The 20942-nt window shown below is 34.2% G+C and overlaps 1 protein-coding gene across 7 annotated transcripts in view; it reads right to left on the bottom strand.

The window, feature by feature from the left end:
* Nucleotides 1-231: 231 nt before the first annotated feature.
* Nucleotides 232-20942, bottom strand: part of Ccdc18 (coiled-coil domain containing 18) — a 139858-nt gene continuing 119147 nt past the window's right edge. For all 7 annotated transcript variants that reach the window (XM_063254290.1, XM_063254299.1, XM_063254302.1 and 4 more), the window contains 3 exons: nt 13185-13385; nt 9335-9781; nt 232-7200 (listed from right to left, as the gene is read on the bottom strand). In XM_063254290.1, the coding sequence (XP_063110360.1) occupies nt 7186-7200; nt 9335-9781; nt 13185-13385 (663 nt within the window). In that variant the 3' untranslated portion in view covers nt 232-7185. The remainder of the gene's footprint in view (nt 7201-9334; nt 9782-13184; nt 13386-20942) is intronic.

Raw genomic sequence — 20942 nt, 5'->3', positions numbered from 1 at the left:
TTTTTTTTTTTCTTTTCTCCTTAAATAAAATTAAAAAAAAAAAGTGAGGTATTTAGGGGGCTGGGGATTTAGCTCAGCGGCATAAGGACCTGCCGTGCAAGCAGGCAGTCGTTGAGTTCGATCCCTGGTACCGATAAAAACTAAAAAGACAAAAAAAAAAAAAAAAAAAGTGAGGTATTTGAGGTTTGAGGAAAGAGAAGATGGGAAATAAATAATTTAGAAAGTCAGAAATGTCACACACAATCTTTTATTTAAAATTTGTCTAGAGATTTTTGTACTTGAGATTTTGGTATCTATTTTTAGCCAATAAAGACTTAACTTCCATTTTATTTCAAAAAACAAAAAAGAAATAATGTCATACTCATGTTCATACTACATTAATAACTTAGTATCCTAATATAGTGCCTGGCACATTGGAGGCACTGAAAAAAATTTTTTGAAGATTTATGGACGGGGCCTTACTTTTCTTGTTACTGAGACAAAATACCTGACACCCAAAGTTAAGGGAAGAAACTTGACTATTAAGGTAAAAAATGGCAAAGTGTCAGACAATGAAAACCTGAGAAAAGAAATGTAACTCTGAACTGTTCGTTTTGCCCCTATATTGACAACAGAAAACATTTTTTCAAGAGAGGGAATATACCAGGCCACATATATCTGTAGTTTCATATTTATATGTTACTACCTCACAAATGAGAGTAAGTGTACCAAGAACATTTGGCTTTTCTGATTTAAACAATTCTCAGGGGTATGTTGCTCAGTAATTAAGTGACTGTGGCCCTCTAGTGGCTATTTTTATTCCCTACCAACCTTTAGAGGAGAAAAAAACCTGCTGTTTCTCAATTGCTCTGAGCTTAACAAATTTCTAATGCCTACATGATATATTTGGGAGGCCTCACCCGATCCTATTCACATTTGAAAAAGGCAAACTTTCTTTCGTAAAACAGCACACTGAAGAGGGGAAAAAAATATAGTGCAAAATGAATCCTAAAAGCTTGTCAAAACGTTTTACTAAAATTTAAATAAAGTTTGTTTGTATGGCTCATTATATACACACACATACACTTTTCTGGTGATATAATTTGTTCTGTATTATTACTAAACAATTTCCATTTCAATATGAAGAAACGGCTTATTGAGCTGTCTATTCAAGGGGATGACTTGAACTAAAAGCTTCCTATCTTCCTATAGAAGTACTATAGTGAAAGGGACTTTTCTTGTAAAATGCTAAGGCTAGTAATTTTTCAACCAAGTCACAATATATGAAGATATCCAGACTTAATGAGGGAAATATAATTATGGCCAGATTAGAAAAATACTTTATGAAATACATTTAAATGACCAAATACATAGCTTATTTGGTTATGTTAGTCTTATTAAAGATGAGAATTGCACGTGGTTATCAGAGGCTACTGAATACCTACACTGCAACAATCTAATGGCTTCAAGAAAGATTTGGCACAAATCTTAACTATTAAGTTGGATAAGTTTTGTTTTGAAGGTTTTCATCTCCTCAAATTTATAGAAGCCATAAATCAGAATTGTTTTACTTACTGAAAAGAAATAAAAAGCTGTTAAAAAGCCGAGGTCTGGCTGTCCCCTCTAGATGGTGCCAATTCACCGGGAGGGCTTGCTTCTTGGTGACTTGTTCTTTTCCCCTGCAGTGTGTGAATGCCACCGACTCATGGAAAAAGGCTGCTTCTCCCCTCAGCAGTCAGCATATGGTGCTAATTTGTCAGGAGGGCTTGCTTCTTGTTGACTTTTTGTTCTCTTCCTAGAACCACATTCTTTGTTTTTTTTTTTTGAGACTGGGTCTCCCTCTGCCGTTCAGGCTGGCCTTAGGCTCACTGTAGCCCAGGCTGGTCTCGAACTTGCCACAACCCACCTGCCTCAGCCTCTCAAGTGCTGGGATTACAGAAATGCACCACCACGCCTGGCTCAGAACCACATTCTTATACAAACGTTTATTTTTATTTTTTAATAGTACTGAGGACTGACCCCAGAGCTTTCACACTGAACCAGGTGCCTGGCCCTTTTTTAATGAGAGAGGATTTTGCTAACTCACTAAGTTGCCCAGACTCGGCTTGAGTTGGAGATCCTTTTTCCTCAGTCTCCCAAGTGTTGGAATTATAGGTAAGGACACCATACCTGGCACAAATATTTCTTTTATAATGGTGGCACACAACTAGATCCTTTGAAGGTATCTGACTAAATATTTTGTATCTTCAGGCTTCAGGATATTCCCATAAGATAGTAAGTGCTCAATAATTTTATACTTTTGTTGGTATGACTGTGATTGGAAAAATTCTTACAATTACCTTGAAATTTTTATCTTTTTGATTATTCAAACAATAGTACAACTTTTTCCATGAAGGACCTTTTCAGATGCAATTAAGATTATTAATTAGCTGAGTTTGTAATCCCAGCACTGAGGGGAAGCTGAAGCAGGAATACTGCAAATTTAAGTCCCTCCTGGGCAATCTATTGTGAAACCCTATTTAAAAATAAAAAATAAAAAGAGCAGGGGACATATTAGCAGTAGAGCACCTTGGGTCACACTCCTTACTCAAAAAAAATTACTAAAGAGTTGTTGTTTTGTCTCTAAATTTTTGTATAGTAATAGAAAACTAACACAAAATTTTTTCACTAGGATCTTAAAACAGGTTTCTATATATAATAAAATTCATGATATCTCTTCTTCTTCTTCTTCTTCTTCTTCTTCTTCTTCTTCTTCTTCTTCTTCTTCTTCTTCTTCTTCTTCTTCTTTTTTTGGTATCAAGGATCGAACTCATGACCAAGCATTTGCAAGGCAGGTGCTTATGCCGCTGAGCTAAATCCCAGCCCGATTTCTTATTTTTTTTGTTAAATAATTTTCATGAAATTATATGAGGAGATGGGTAGTTAAGACTAGTGATGTGAGCTGAAGAGTCTTTTGTTTTGGGTTAGAAATTTGATTAAGTTTAATGTTGTCATAGTCCATCCTAGTCGTTCCATTTTATACCATAAACTAAGATGCTTACAAGAAATAAAAATATATTTCTCAGTTTCGAGGCTGGGAAAACTATTGCAGTAGATTGGTGCCTGGTGAGGACACCTTTTGTGGTCCACAGTCAGCACCTTTTTGCTCATAGAAAAGTGAAAGAGTCTCTCTTAGGGCTCCTTTAATAAAGGTATCAATCCCATCATCTCTCAAAGGCCCCACTTATTAATATACCATTTAATTTGGGGCTCTGGATTTTAACTTGTGAATTTTGGTTGATAGAAGCATTCAGACCACAGTAGTGGGAAAAACCAAGACATAAGAAAAAAACAAAGATACAGTTGCAAGGAAATAAATGAGAAAAAGAAGTATGGAAGGAAATTTTTAAAAAGGGATTCAAATCTCAGGTAGACAGATTACCCAGGATACCCAGTTTTTAATGAGATGACAAAAAGGTAAATGAATGCAGACTCAGACTAAGTTTATAAATTTAGGGGCATAAAAGTGTGTGCTTTCTCTTCTGATGGCTGCCCTTTTTTCTCTGAAGCAGAAAGTGAAGTCACTTGCTAAACATGGATGTCATGTGGAAGTCATGTCATAACCACTTAGGTTTGACACAGATGGAGCGAAACAGATAAAGAACCAAGAAAGATGTTTAGGCAATGATAGAGAAAAACAAATGTGTATGTTAGGTGAGTTTAAGTTAGTTTACAAAGAGATTCTCAAAAGCCTGTGGCTTATAAAATAATTTCTCACTCATGTAGTCTACCAGTGCTCCAGTTCACATGGGTACCCAGGTTCCTTTTTTTTGTGTTTTCTGCCTACAGTATTTTCCTCATCTGCATGGTTGAAGTTTGATGTCAGGCAATCCTAGCTCAAAGGAGCACATATATAAAACACTGATGTCTGGGCCTAACATGCCACACATCATTTCTGCTTTTGTTCTGCTGGCAAGAACTTAGTTACAGGAGGAATTGAGAAATACAGCATGTGGCCATGATGCAGCTAAAACTGTTATGAAGAAAGAAGATGAATTGCCTTTAGTGCAAAATTAGCTTAAACATAGTGGAGAAAAATGGAGGACAGTTAATAAGTTTGACATTTTCCTCCTAAAACTAATGAACTAGAAATCTTAGCATAATGTCAAGAAAGAGATTTGAAGTGACAGGCCACCATGATACTAAGTTGAATAAAAAAATGAATAACCTAGCACAACCTAGATAGCACTTAACGATCAATTATTATGTGCCAGGTTATTTTTCTGTTTAACATTCACAATAATCATTTGAGGTAAGTACCATTATTTTACTGTATTTTACGGTTGAGGAAACAAAACCACAGAAAAATTAAATAACTTGCTCAAAGTTACACAGCAAATAGTAGCAAGACCAGGCTCCAAACTGATCAGAATTAATCCAGTTCCAGGGCTCACAATAGAATTACACCTGCCTCAGTAATAGCTGCTGTAGTTTACTATTTACTGCATTCAGGTAGCATACTATTATTTCACACATGTCATTATTTAATCCATACCAGATGTTTTCGTTAGATGTCACTGACTTTCTTTTTCCCTTTGTTTCTCTCTCTTTTTTCTGTTTCTCTTTTTCCCCTTCCTTCCTTCCTTCCTTCGTCTTTTTGAGACAAGGTTCCATTATGCAGTTCAGGCTGGCCTTAAATTCACAGCAATCCTCCTGTGTCTGCCTCCCAAGTGCTGGGAATCATAGGCCTGGGTCAACCAGAAATTTTAAACCTTTGTTTCTCTTATTACAATGTAAGCAGTTAAAGTGTTAAATCTCCCTCTAGTACTGCGTTGGCTACATCTGGCAAGTTTATCTATTGTATTTATATTACTAAAGATAATTTAGAAAGTTCTTTTAGACATTCTTTGACTCATTATATAGCGGGATTAATATTTGAAGATTTTCTAGATATCTTGGTATGATCTCAGTATTTTGAAATTTACTACTCCTTAAATTATGGTACACCACAAATTCTTAATTTTCCAGATTGACTTGTAAAGAATGTATATTCTATACTTGTATATAATATTCTTTAAATGTCAGTTAAGTCATTTGAGCTGCTACTGATAGGGTTCAAAACATTTTACTGAGTTTTTTTGGTCTTTTATTCTTTAATTTACTAAAAAATGGACTGTGGATCTTGTCACTGTGGATTTTTCCATTCTCCCTTTAGTTTGTTAGTTTAGCTTAGTTCTTTATTTCATCTGGTCTGTTATATATTTTGGAACATGTCTTCCTATTGAGTGGATCCATTTACCATTATTACATATCCTCCTCTATCTCTGGCAATACTCCTGTTTTTGTGAAGTCTACTTTGTCTAATATTAATATAGACTTGTTACTTTCTTATATTTACTGTTTCTCTGGCTTAACTGTTGCCATACTTTTAATTTTTTGGTGTCTTTGTATCAAAAATGTACCATTTCGTTTTTTTTTTTTTTTTGTCTTTTTCCTTTTTATCGGTACCAGGGATCGAACTCACGACTGCCTGCTTGTAAGGCAGGTGCTTATGCCGCTGAGCTAAACCTCCAGCCCCCAAAAATGTAACATTTCTGATTAGACTTTTTTTTGAGACCGCATCTCCCTATGCGGTTCATGCCAGCCCTGAACTCACTCTATAGCCCAGGCTGGTCTCAAACTTGCAATGGTTTTCCTGCCTCAGCCTCCCAAGTACTGGGATTACAGGTGTGTGCCACCATGCCTGGATGTCTGTTTTAAAAATATTCTATTTTGGTATTTAGGATTTTTATAATTTATGTTTAGGTACATTTTTCTTTGTACTTATTCTATTTATGAATTACTGAACTTACAGGATCTATTGGTTCTAATTGTTTTCACTAAATTTGGAGTACTTCAGCTGTACTCTAAATACTTTTTTTCCTGCTCCATTTTTTTCTTCTCATCTTAATATTATCTTTTGGCTATTCTTTTTTTGAAAACTGTTTATTTATTCCATCATTTCTCTTTTGTTTTTCATACTGGATATTTTTCTCTTTACCAGTCTTTTAGTCAACTAACTTTTCTGTCACTCCCAAATTTTTATGAAGCCCTTCCTAAGAATTTTAATGTTTGAGATACTATACTTTTTTTATTTTAGAATTGGTTCCCTATAATAGTTTCTATTTGTCTGCTAAGACTCCTCCCATCTGTTCACTGGTTATGTCTATCTTTTCCTTTAACCCTCAAAAATACTTAAAATAGTTACAGTTCTTAGGTAAACATGCTAAAGGCCAAACTTTGGGAATAAGACCAAACCCTTGAATAAATGCTACACAATAAAACTAAATTAAAATCATGATAAACTCCCTCTAAAAACAACAAAAAGGCTGGGATTATTAAAAGAATATGCCGTGATTCAACTTACTATTTAAACAAGGTAAAATAACACCCAAATGCTGAGTCATGATTATGTATCAGTCATGGTCTCTAGCATGTAGTAAAAGCTTACTAGAGTGCATCATTTATGTTAAATAATTCCACCTATAAAAAAGAAATAACAACATACTGTATCTACTTCATAGGAGTTAATTATTCAGGGATGGTGGCACATGCCTATAACCCTAGCACTTGAGAGGCTGAGGCAGGAAGTTTGCTGTGAGTTTGACGCCAGCCTTGGCTATATAGTGAGTTCAAGCCCAGCCCCTGAACTGCACAGCTAAAAAAAAAAAAAAAAAAGCAACTTAATAACTATAAACTGCCTAAAACAGTCCATGATAAATAGTAAACACTTAACAAGTATTTATAATTATGAACTATAAATATGAATTATGAAGTTAGTATAATTATGAACCTGTCTCAGAATGACTTCTAAATTCTTACTATTAATATAAAAAATAGTAAATCTAGAAAAACAGTAAATACAGCATATGATAAAAATGTAAGTAACTCCGTGTACTTTTTACATATTTTAACAATGATTTTTACATTGAAAAAACAGACAAGAAAAGCAGCAGGTTTAAATCAAAAGTAATGAATAAAATGAATTAATTCACTAAATTACTAAAAATATAATTTACTAAAAATACAATTAAATTTTAGATGAAAAGGCTATCTTTAAAAATATTACAATATAAAATTTATTTGAAATCACTAAAATACATCTTCTATAAAGTATGAGCTAAACATTAAAAGCAAACAGCACAGTACCAACAATTCCATTTTCATCACGTAGACATCTTCTTTAAATCACAAACTTTCTTCCTAGAATAATCCAAGATAATAGATTAATGCTTAAATTATTTTCATGCTGATTCAGTATTAAAAGTTCACTGTAATAATTAAAAGCATACTTTAAAGCAAGAGTGTGAAAGAAAAATTTAGTCAATTGAAAAATACGAAACAAACTCAGTAACAGGCTACATGGATATAAAAAACCAGTAATTCTGGTTTGGAGGAATGAGTGACAGTCAAGGTTAAATTAAATTATTTTAAAACTCAAAATAGAGGACATAAAAATAAACTATGTGAGCTGGATGTGGTGGCACACATCTGTATGTAGTCTTAGTTAAGAATCTGAAATGGAAAACCCTGAGTTTGGGGCCAGCATGGGCAATTTAGGAAGACTGTCTCAAAAAATAAAAATGGTTAGGGATGTAGCTGAGTGGTAGAATGCTTTCTTTCCTAATATGTTCCATCTCCAGTGGCAAAAAAAGGTAAAAGTTAAATTACACAGGGACAAGAGTAGTAAAGAGATAGCAATAATGGCCATGAATAGAGGAGGAATGAATTTAAAACACCTGGAAATGAAAAGAAGAAAGAAATAAGGCAAAAGATGTAGTTTAAATAAGAAAGCAAAATAACAAAGTCAAGCATATTTAAGGCTTGAAAGTACACGTTCAAAGAACTCTCAAAGGAAAAGGAGTAACACCTTTCTCTTAAAGAGGACAAAAAGAAGAGAAGATGAACATAAAAATATATTTTAGGAAAGAGGAAATGAGAGGAAGATAAGCCATTTGAATTTAAAAAAAGATACGTCATGTACAGGAACCTAATAACTCTAATCAATGTAAATATCAAAAGCCATAATATGTGCTAAGACAAACAGTATCAACAGCTACTAAAATGGTGATTAGGGAATCAGAGGGGGAGGGAAAGAGGAAGGGCTTTAATATGTACATGTATCCACTCCCCACAAGATGACTGAAAACTGCATGAATTACTAACATCTACTAATAAAATAAACAAGAAAAAAAGTATATAAGTAGCTAAGTAAAAAAAATGACTATTTTAGGGTCAAGAGAAAAAAGATAAAGGGGAGTTGGTTTTATTCTTGTTTTTTATAAGGGCAATTAGTAAATTAACTATCCAAATGTCAGAAAAATCCAATAATTACTTAATCTGACACATACAACCCAAGTAAAACAGTAAATTATGGTAAAATTATGGAAAATGTTCACCTCAGAATCTTTACAATTATTCTCAACTCAGTATTTGTGTTTTTCATTCCACTTCTAGCTGTCTCTGACTCTCTTTCCCTATATTACTTCGTATCACCACCTGGGGAATACACTTTTTAGGATGTTGAAAGAGTCTTCCTCTTTCAAATATTGATAGTTGTTTTCCCAGGTATTAAGTCATTTCTAAGCTACCTTTTGCTGAAATTTGAGTCCCTTAAATTTTTTGGAAGGAATTAAGATATATTATATACATGTATCAACTTCCTACAAAGAATATAAACTTTGTGTAATATATACAAGTATTAATAAATTAAAATAATAAAAAATTAAAAATTTTCTTTGTCTTCTTACTGATGAAAGTAACTTTCTCTATTCCAACCTTTATATTTTATGTGCACCATTTACTTTTTTTTTGAGACAGGGTCTACTATGTAGGTTCAGGCTAGCTTTGAATTCACTATGTAGCTCAGACTGGCCTTGAACTCATGGCAATCCTTTGGCCTATGCCTCCCAAATGGTGGGATTACAGGCATGCACCACCACACCTAGCATCTCCATCATTGACCTAAGATAAATACAGAAAAATAAGATTTTCATGACATGGCATCATTCATTTAAATACAAGTTGAGACTCTCTACTTTAAAACCCAAAATGTTCCAAAAACTTCTAAGACATCACAAGAGGGAAATTCCACACTGTGAAACTTTGTTTTATATACCAAAAATATTATAAAATTACCACTAGGCTTTGTGTATATAAAACATAAATAAACTATTTAGACATGGTTTCATCCTCAAAATATCTCATTATGTATATGTAAATATCCCAAAATCTGAAACACTTCTGGTTTCAACCACTATACGAATTTTCTTCTAAGTAATAAAATGACATTCCTTGGAGACAAATTATTACAATTTACAATGTATGAACTACATACCTGAGTTAAACCAGCACCTGTTGGCATAGAGGACTTTTTAAATAGTCTAACTTCTTTGTTAATGTACCTTAGCATTCCACTAAGAGTACTAAAGTCATTACTCTCAGAACGATCATCTTCTATTTTATATGTTAGAGGTTTAAATGAGTCTGGCTGGCTTTCTTCTAACGTTGAAGGCTGTTTTAATTGTATTTTTTTTAAGTCCTGTAGTAACTCTTCAGAAGGATCTTCATTACCATGAGTTTTGAAACTAAGGTCACTGGCACTAATAGAACGACGTAATTTTCTGCACTTCAAAAAAGATGTGTGAGAATTTTCACCAAACTCTGGCTCTTGACTATCAGATACAGTTTGTTTTGGAGGTGTAACTGGGGCTAACAGGAAGTTGGTATCTTCTGCCTTTGCATGTCCAGAAATTTTGGCTTGTAATTTGGTTAATTCTGATTTCTGTAGGAAAAAAAATAATGCATGGTACATAGTTGGTATACAATGTATTTTTGTTAAAAGAATGAACTACTTAGAAAAATCAGACTTAGAAGTCATCTAAATCAACATTCATGTTGTCCAAGAATTGTTTTTACAGTTCTTGAGAGTTTTCCAACTGCTGTTTAAATCCTGTACTACTTAACATACCTTCATTTTAACACAATGATGTATGTTCATTTGAAATGTGTTTGGACTATAATTCGATGAAAATCTGAAAATCAGATTTTTCTTACAGATTTTTTTAAGTGTTAAGGAATCAATTTCTATTCAAGAATGAAATCTTATACTGGGCATGGTGGCTTACCCCTGTAATGTCAGCACTTGGCAGGTTGAGGTAGGAGAAACGTTTTGAGTTTCAGCTCAAGGCCTGCCTGAACTGCATAGCAAAATCATGTCTCAAAAAAATATGTAAATTAGTACGTAAGTAAGTAAGTAAATAAATAAGAGCCAGTGGAGAGGATTAGATTAAAATACCGTCTCACACACACACACACACACACACACACACACACACACACACGAACGAACGAAATCTTACACCTAAAAATTTCTCTGAAAAAGTACAGAGGTACACTATCTTTTGTTAAATCTAACAAATTGATTCCTTTCAGAATTTCTAAGAGGAAATAACTATATATTAGCTATTCTGTTTTATATGTGTTCATTAAGGGAACACTTTCTTAATGTACAATTATTTTTTAAAAAGAGATTGATATTTCATAAATACATGTTTTCTAAGTAAACTTTTCATTATATTTTCCCATGTCTTTCATTTGGGTCCTCTGATCCAACAATGGGAAACTAAGAATGAGACATACACTGAAAAACCGTAAAACCTAAAAAGATAAACAGACAGTATTTTGATAAGTACATTTACGTTTTCTTACAGGCATCTGTAAGACATATCTGTAAGACATACCCATATCTATTATCTGTATCTCTATATGAATCAGTCACTTTGAATATGATAGCTTCTATTTTATGTTTGGTTTGTAAAAAAATTATGCTTGTAACTAAAACTGTCATAATTACTATGTAATTGCATTATAAACTAAAACTTGAACATGAATATTCTGCTTTTTCAGGCATGCTACTTTATTTAGATAAACTTTACATGTAAAGCCAATTTTTTGTAGTAACATTACATCCATTTTTTTGGCAGTGCTAAGAACTGAACTCAGGGTCTTGTAGGAGCTATGTAAGTATTCCACCAATGAGTTACATCCCCTCCCAAATTCATATTCTTTTTTCTTTTTGTGGTACTGAAGATTGAACCCAAGGCCTTCCCACTGAGCTACATCTCCAGTCCTCCTTTTATTTTTTTATTTTGAAATGGGGTCTCACGAAGTCACTAAATTGCCCGGGCTGAGCTTGAACTTGTGAACTTCCTGTCTTAGCCTTTCTGGGTGCTAGGATTAGAGGTTTATGCTATTACACCCTACTCACATTCATATTTTTATAGCCCCACTTAATAGAATTATAGAATTGACACAGAATAGGATTTTGCTCATTTGGAGTTGGGTTTTTTCCCCTCTGTCATACATTATCTCATCACAATTGAAAAATAAATCTTGCATTAGTAGAATGACATGTAATGTTTACAATGAAAGGTAAACTCAAAAAAGGGTTGATTGCTGCTTTTCAGGGCTGTCAGAGAGTTGTCTTAGCTTTGCCTTTGCTCTAGTTGCCTTTAAATACCAGGATGTTAGTTATGGTACTGGAGGAAGTAAGCTAGAAAGACTAGTTGCCTTATAGTTTTCTCCTTCACTTTTGACTTTCTTCTGTTATTTACTGATGCTGTAAATGGAACTCCTTTCTCTAATCCTTACTTTTATATATGCTCTTACATTTTTATTAGCCTATTTTTCTTATCCTCCTTAACTTTTCATCTATACTTTAGAGCCCCTGAGGTTGAGTTTGAGAGCTGTCTTAGTCAACAAGAGGATTCCATTTTCTGACTGGTATGTATACTGTTCAATCACACAACATGTTCTAAGATCTTTACCTATTTTTATTTATCATTTTAGGCCCTGGCAATCGAACTCAGGACCTTGCACTTGCCAGTCAGGTGCTGTGCCACTGAGATATACCCTACCCGCCTACCGTTCATTTAAGAATGGCTACTACCTAGTCAACATTTTGGCAATTTCCTGAGTAGCTGAACTTAAAATCTTCTGAGTAATTGATCTGTGAATTCTAATTGCACTTACCTCACTGGTTATAGTATCTATTTAACAACTTAGCAGAGATACTTAGTACAGCAAGGGGTATAACAGAGTCTTAATTTTTGAGGCTGATTTTTCAAAATGAAGCTTTGTAAATTTGCATAAATGTTATAAATCCTCAAAATATTTGGAATATTGTTTTAATGAAAGTATCAATGTTCAGCCTAAACAAACACATAGTCATGTATGCACATGTGCGTGTGTGTGCACCACACACACATCTACATGTTCCTGGTATTAAACCCAAAGCCTTACACATTATAAGCACACACTGTACCACTGAGCTAAAACCCCAGACCCAAAATGTAATTTTAGGTTATATCTATGCAACTTTTATCTAGTACTGTAAATGTCAACCCTATTAGAAAAAGAATTTAAGTGCTCAACTTAGTAGACTACTAGAAATATTACTAAGGTATTATTTAGTTGAACTTTTTTCCTTTTTTTTATAATTTCCATTTTGATATAAAATCACTAATTGCTTCCAACTATTAGTTTGTTCACTTTTAATGGATATATATATATATATATATATATATATATAGTGTGTGTGTGTGTGTGTGTGTGTGTGTGGTTGCAGTTTGGGTTGGCCTTGAGCTCACTTTGTAGCCCAGGATAGTCTCAAACTCACAATGATCCTCCTGCTCTAGCCTCCCTTGTGCTGGGATTACAGGCAACTACTTTATATATTAACTTTTTAATATTTATCAATACAAAAGTAATTTTTTAATCTCTATACATCGATACTGAAATTAATTTCAAATTTTAGAGAAAAGTGTCATGATCAGTAGATGTGAATAAGTAGCACCAGGCTATTTAAAAATACCTACATTCAAATCCAATAAAAAAAATCTTAAGTATAATCGGGTATTTCTGCTTCAAGATTTTTTCAAGGAACTTACTGATTTTGAAAAACACTTCTTTTTAGGTACATGAATGCCATTTAAAGTAAATATTATGGTTGGATAAATCTGTATTTTAATATTTATAAATATTTGTGTAGCATCACAAATTAGTCTTCTGCATAAAATGCCTTTTACTCAAACAAGTAGATAATTGGCCATAATGTCCTTTACAATCTGTAAGAAGTGAACAAATAAATTATAAATTTGTTTCATTACTTTTATATGCTTACTTACTTTAATAAGTAATGCTTCATTTGCAGCTTCAATTACTTCATTCCTGTCTTGAACTTGTTGATGTAAATTGCTTACAGTGTCCTGAGCTTCTTCTAACTCTAGTTTTGCCTTCTCTAATTGTTCATTTAGTTGCTGAACAGAACTCTTCTGAGAGTCAGCAGAAATCTTCCATTTGGCATGGTTTTCTTGATGTGAAATCATCTATAAAGTTCCAAAATAGAAAAAGAAAAGAACAGAAAAGAAAGTAGTATTGGTTTCTACAATACTGTCATATTTGCTATGAGCACTTACTTTTTCCTAAAAGAAAAGAAATTCTGTAGCTATGAACACTTAATTTCTTTTCTTCTTTTTTTTGAACCCCTGATTTCTAAACAAATAAAACATTACAGGGAAAAAGGGAGAGAAGCCACAGTCAGGCCTAAATTTACTTAACAGCTTTATGCAATGGACTTTATCTAGAAACTATAAAGACATTTTTGAGACAAATGTGGAAATCTGAACAATGGATATTTAATGACATAAAGGAATTTTTGTATGATAATGCTACTATTGTGAGGATTTTTTTAAAAAGTCGTTTTAGAAATACTTATTGAAAGAATTTCAGGTGAAATAATGATGTACAGAATTTGCACCAAAATAAATATTTGAATACTAAGAGAAAAATAGGGAGGGGAAGGACTGAGGTTAAAGATATATTGACCATACTTCCCTATATGTCTAGAAGCAACTGGGTTTTATACATGAATATCCTGGTCTAATTACTAACAGTATTCATTTTTAGTCCTCAAAGTATTTCCTTTTACATAAAAAGGTCAACCCATTTATGAATTAAATTAAATTGGCCATGAGTTGATAATTAGATGTTAAATTATAAACATAGGGAGATTATACTAGTCATACTATTTTTGACTATATATAAAACTCACAACAACAAAATGTTAAAACAATCTCACTTTTATCCAAAAATATCAGAAGATTTACAATTACTAAATGACTTTTTTCATAATTCTAAAATCATATTTTAAAAATCCTGGTAAAACTTACTGATCTTTTTCTAACTTTCTATTACTTTAACACTTTACAGTCTTATTTATTTATTTATTTATTTATCTTTTTGAGACAGGGTTTCACTGTGTAATTCAGGCTGGCCTTGAGCTCACTTTGTATCCCAGGTTGGTCTCAAATTTGCAATGATCCTCTTGCCTCAGCCTCCAGAGCAGTGAGACTACAGGCATGCACCACCACGCCCTGCTACACTCATTTTTATATTCAAACAATACACATACATTGGAAATAAATTTTTGTCAGTAATCAAAGCAGAAAAATAGACTATATAGTTCAGGAATATTTTATGTCAGACATAGAAATATTAGTACCAAACACTGAACAGCAAGACTAGAATCAATTGTTACACTTGATTTTATATACTTTTATAAAAATTTTAAGAAGCTTATAAAATTAAAAGTAAACAACTGGTAATTAGAGATGAAAGTAAAATGACAAAAATAAAATTAAACACCATATAATAAAAGTGGTAATGAGCAGCTAAGGGCAAATACTAGAGATAGACTTATTATTGATAGTCACTAAATGGAGCAGCAAAAATTAATTAAACAATTATGCTCAATTCAACAGCATTCACATTTATATCTAAAGACCAAGGCTAGGCCAGACCTGGAAGTACATGTCTATAAACCCAGCACTTGGGAGTTTAAGGCAGGACTGCTGTGAGTTTAAGACCAGCCTAGGATGCATAGTAAATTCAAGGCCAGTCTAAAATACATAGCAAAACTCTGCTTAAAAAAAAAAAAAAAAAAAGACCTAAATGTATAATCTCTTGGCTTGAGGACTGAATATTTAACTTGCAAATGTATTTTGTTTACAAGGCACAATGTTCTTTGAAGAGTTTTGAAAAGTACACTTAAGACATAGTTACTGGACTTCCGGGAGAACATGGCGGACAGATAACAGCAACTACCGGAGGCTCTCTGAAAGACTCGGCTCAGAAGCCAGGAATGGTGCGGACTAAGGAGACATAAGTCGGTGGAGATATGCTCTGCTGACTCAGGAACGAACTGGGCTGAGAGAAGCCAACTTGGAATGCAGTCCTGGTGCTAAAACAGGAACAGAAAAGACTTGGTGTGGAGGCTGGAACCGCGCCATTGTAAGCCGCGATTTGGGTTTCCCGCCGCGCGGCGGCTGGCTGCCTCTACAGTGGCTCGGCAAGGAGAGAGACGCGCGGAAGCTCTGAGAACGGCAATCTGCGAACGGCAGGGAGGTGCGCACTGACTTGTGGTGAGGTGAGTGAGAGAAACTGACACTCTACCACAGTTTGACTCCAGCAGAGGACTTTCTGGGCCCGGGCAGTCCTGCGGGAGCAGGGCGCGGTGGGACTCCAGCCACACATCCCCCTCTCGGGCGGGATTGGTGAAAAGTGCCTGGCCTGCGTGACGCTGCCGGCAGACCTGGTAGACTGTCCCAACCCAGATCCCAGAGCCTGACGGTGGCCGGGAGGGGAGATGCGTAGGCTGCCTGGTCCGTAACTCCCTGGTGCACAGCGGTGAGTGGGAACAACTAACTGGCGCAATTCGATCAGGCTGTGGCTGACTGGGAGAGAAGCTGGGCCTCTTATATAAGCTTGCATATATAAGGAACAGAGAAGAAGAGGCAGCATGGGAAGAGGCAGCAACAAGAAAGGCTCCTCGACCCCAATTCTGAGAAACAGGCAATAGCAGACACCACACCAATACACATAAGGCACCATATAGAGAGCCTCATAGACCAATTCAGGAATGAAGTTATCAATGACCTGAAGCTAGAAGTATGCAGAATAGTTAGAGAAATGCTAAGTACCACCCAAGAAAAAACAGGTGGTGGAATGGAAGAACAGAAAAAAAGGGGAGAATTGTTTGATGGAGAAAACAGAGAAAGCATAGAATACGTGAAGCAGGTTCAAAGGGACTACCAAGATACTAAGAAGTCTATAGAAGACTGGCATAACAGCTTGAAAGAAACTAAGGACAGACTATCTGAACTGGAGGGCAGACTTGTAATATGGGAGAATGAAATGAAAAACTTCTTAAAAATAACAAAGAAACAAACAGCAATAATACAAAGACAAGAAGATGATAAGAGGATCCATAACTTAAGGATTAAGAACATAAAAGAAGAAGTAGGGACACAAACAAGTGAACTACAAAAGCTACTCACAGAAATAATCCAGGAGAATTTTCCTAATTTAGCAAAAGGTAAAGATACTTGGATGTATGAGGCATACAGGACCCCAGCTACCTACAACCCAAACAGAGCAACACCCAGGCATATAATAATAAAAATTCCAGAAATTCAATACAAGAACAGAATATTAAAAGCTGTAAGAGACAAGAAACAGACCACCTACAAGGGAACACCCATCAGAATTACAGCAGATTTCTCTGCACAAACCATCAAATCACGAAGAGCGTGGGGGGAAATAATTCAAGCATTGAAAGATAATAATCTCCAGCCAAGATTGAGATATCCTGCACAACTGTCCCTGGAAATTGATGGAAAAACAAGGTGCTTCCAGGATAAAGAGGAACTGGGGGAATTTGCAACCACCAATTCAACTCTACAGAGAGTATTGCAGGATATTCTAAAAAAAGAAAAATACAAAGAATCCAGAAATAATGGCAGAGAGGCCACAACGAATGGAGCAGAGAACAAAATGAAGAAGACAAACTGACAGCTACGGACAGAAAAAGAGCTTAACAGAAATGAGGCAGAGAAGATTGGATGATAGGAACAGCTATTTTGGAGAAAATGACATCTTAATAGGTAATACAGATTTAGTATCATCTTGTTTTGAAGTCTCATCTAGCTTTTGTCCTTCTGTCTCCAATGGTCTAAATAGGCTGTATCTTATTGGATTTTATTATGTACGATAGTATAAGCAAAAACCTTTTAAAGACAAGGAGATTATACAGAAACCATTGTTCATTTTGTTAGTCGATTCTAAATACTCTGTAATGCTGTCATTCTCTTGAATGGTTTTACATTGTTTTGATATACTTAATGCTACAGTATACGAAGTTGTACTCAAGGATTTCAAAGAAAGAAACAATATGGTAACTACTTTTAGGTTAGGATTATCTGGTGGTGAAACACTATTCTGCTTAAATGGTTATGTTTTGATCTGCGCTGTTTCGTTGTTATGCCCTCTTTTATCTCAATCTCCACTCCATTATTTACTTTTTTATCTTTATCCTTTTAATTAAAGGGAAAAAAATAGCAGGATATATTATAGTAACCCACTTTGACTTTTCATTACCTTGATTTAAAGCCCTGTATTACTCTCACCATCTGGTTTTTAACTGATGTTCCCCTATTCTGTTTTGCTGGATAGTATCAGGTTCAAAAGTTTAGGCATCAGCTGTGAAGATAATGAGATTCATTATGACGCCCATTCTTGTTGACTTTTGTCTACTTTTGAAGACCTACAATGTCTCCAATGTTTTGGTTTTGTCGGTTTTGTTCTTTACTGTTTTGTTCAATTGTATTATAACTAATGATATAGGCAATTCTATTAGAGATAGCGGGAGGCATTATGGTAACCATTGTTGATCACCTTGTATTATGTTTTTACATTATCTATTATGTCCACCCTTTTGACTTGACCGTTTCTGTTATGTCACATTTGGTTTTACTCTCTTCCAAAAAAGTAATAAGAACCGTGGGAGCAATGAAACCCAAAATGTGTAATAGTCATGGTACAAAAGAGAAGAAAAGAAAGTGCTCCAAACTATATAACTGCATGTATATTTAAGTGTATAAGATAGAAAATGATATCACAGAGTTTTATCGGATCAATGAACAGAACTGTTTGCAGTATCATTGATGGAATGTCCACTTTACAAGCTCTAATTTTGTGACTTGAACAATTATTTCTAAGATGACAATATGTAATCCATTAACTAGTGATTTCCTACTGTTCATTTTTTTTCTGTAAATCTGTATAACTTGTACCCTTTCCCTGCTTTTTTTTTCTTTTCTCCTTAAATAAAATTAAAAAAAAAAAAAAAAGACATAGTTACTACAAAGCCCCATTATCTCTCATAAAATCTTTACCAACTATCTCAAAAAGGGTTTAATATAAATGTATTTGTTACATAGAAAAATGCCTTATTAGCATTGAATTCAAATAACTCATTTAGATCATATACAAAGACTTTGGGCAACAAATATAGTTTTTAAAAAGATGAAAAACAGTATTTTAATTGATAATATCCCCCACCTTTTTTTACTTAAAGGAAAAAAAAACCCAAAACAATATAAGTGCACAAGTAATACAGAATTACAAAAAAAAAAAAAAAAAAAAAAAAAAAACAACGGTAAGAAGTCACTAGTTAATAGATTACATACTGTCATCTTAAAAATAGTTGTTCAAGTTACAGTATTAAAGCATACAAAGTGGACATTCAAACAGTGAGACTGCAAACAGTTGTGTTCAATGATCCAACAAAAACTCAATAATATGGTCAGCTATCTTAACACACCTAAACACACACGCAGTTGTATCCTTTAGAACACTTTTTTTTCCTCTTTTTTACAACAAAATTTTACACATTTTGGGTTTTACTTCTCCCATAGTTCTTATTACTTTTTTTTGGGAGAGAATAAAACCAAATATGACAAAACAAAGCAGTCAGTCAAAACAAAGGACAGACATAGCACATGATGTAAAAACAGAATACAAGGTTATCAACAACGGTTACCATAATGCCTCTTGCTTTCTTAAAAAGAAATGCCTGTATCATTAGGTACAATAAAATTGAACAAAACAGTACAGAACAAAACATTGGAAACATCACAGGAGTTCAAAAGAAGATAATAGTCAAACCAGAATGGGCATCATAGTGAATCTTACTGCCTTCAAAGTAGTTGCCTATACTGTCAAACTTGATACTATCAAACAGAACGGAACAGAGTAAAATCAGTCACAACAAGATAGTGAGAGTAATACAGGGCTTCAAATCAAGTTAATAGGAAATCAAAAAATTTAGTATAATATATCCTGCTAATTTTTTTGATTTTTTCCCTTAATTAAAAATAATAATAAATTGTTTTATGAATAAGGGGAAGATTGAGATAAAAGACATAACAACATGACAATACAGGTCAAAGCATGAGAATTTCAGCAACCTAGTGCTTCACCACAAGATAACCCAACTTAATGGTAGTTACTATAGTGTCTCTTTCCTTGAAATATTTGAACATAACTTCGTATACTATCGCATCAAACATATCAAGACAGTGTGAAACCATTCAAGTGGATGAAAGTACTACAGGGTACTTAGAACCAGCTAATGGAAAATGAACAATGGTTTTTATATTATCTCTTTGCCTATAAAAATTTTTGTTTATACTATCACATATAATAAAATCCAGTATGATACAACATGATAAAACCAATAGAGACAGAAGAGAAACAGTTTGGTGGGACTTCAAAACAAGATGGTATTAAATCAGCACTAGCTATTATGATGTCTTGTTTTCTTCAAACTAGCTGTTCTTTTCATCACAGGCAATAATATCAAACAGCCCAGAATAAAGCCATTCCAATTAATGAGTGAAAATTTTATAAGGCTTCACAGCCACATAATGGGGAATCAGGATTGCCATATACTTTTATATATTTGAATCATTTCTTACAATAGGGAAACTATTTGGTATTCATACATGTGAGTTTGATTTATTTCACTTATGAGTATGGTCTCAAGCTGCATCCATTTATTTATAAATATCTCAATGTGATCATTCTTTATAGCTGAGTAAGTACTCCATTATATAAAAATTCTACAACTTTTTATCCATTCCTCAGTTGATGCACACTTGAGTTGTTTCCAAGATCTGGGGATTACAAATTGTGCATATAGGTGCACATATATCACATAGGTGCACTGGTATGATGCTTTCAGTTCTTCTGGGAAGATGCCTAGAAGTGAAATAGCTGGAACAAATGGGACTTCCAATCCCAGCTTTTTGAGAAATCTCCACACTGACCTCCACAATGGTTGCACCAGTCTACCCTCCCACCAATAGTGCAGGAGAGTTCCTTTTTCCCCACAGCCTCTCCAGCATTTGTTATTGATGGTTTCCTTGATCCTGGCCATTCTTTCTGGAGTGAGACGGAATCTCAGTGTGGTTTTAATTTGCATTTCTCTGATGACTAATGATGATGAACATTTTTTCATGTATTTATTTGCCATTTGTATTTCTTCCTCTGAGAAGTGTGTATTCATCTCAGATGCCCATTTTTGGATTGGATCTTTGAATTTTGGGGTCTGATTTTTTTTAATTCTTTATATGTTTTAGACAGAAGTCCTTTGTCTGAGGGACAGTTCACTAAGATTTTTTCCCAGTTTGTGGGTTTTCTTTTCACTATGCTGGAGATTTCTTTTGACCTGCAGAAACTTTTGAATAAGAGGTAGTCCCATTATTGATCTGGGGAAGTATTTCCCGTGCCGTTTGAGTCCTGTTCATGAATTCTCTACCTACCCCGACATCTTCAAGGTTTCTGCCCAATTTGTCTTCCAATAGATTTAGTGTTTCTGTTTTAATATTCAGATCTTTGATCCATTTAGATTTTAATTTAGTACATGGTGATAGGAATGGGTCTAGTTTTAGTTTTCGGCAAATGGAGAGCCAGTTTTTCCAACACCATTTATTAAAGAGACTGTCGTTCTTCCAGTGAACCTGTTTGGCTCCTTTATCAAAGAT

The sequence above is a fragment of the Cavia porcellus genome, unplaced genomic scaffold (assembly GCF_034190915.1).
Source record: "Cavia porcellus strain 051 isolate PalLab524CR breed Dunkin Hartley unplaced genomic scaffold, mCavPor4.1 scaffold_1, whole genome shotgun sequence".
NCBI classification, from domain to species: Eukaryota; Metazoa; Chordata; class Mammalia; order Rodentia; family Caviidae; genus Cavia; species Cavia porcellus.
This window is presented reverse-complemented; position numbering and strand designations above follow the sequence as displayed.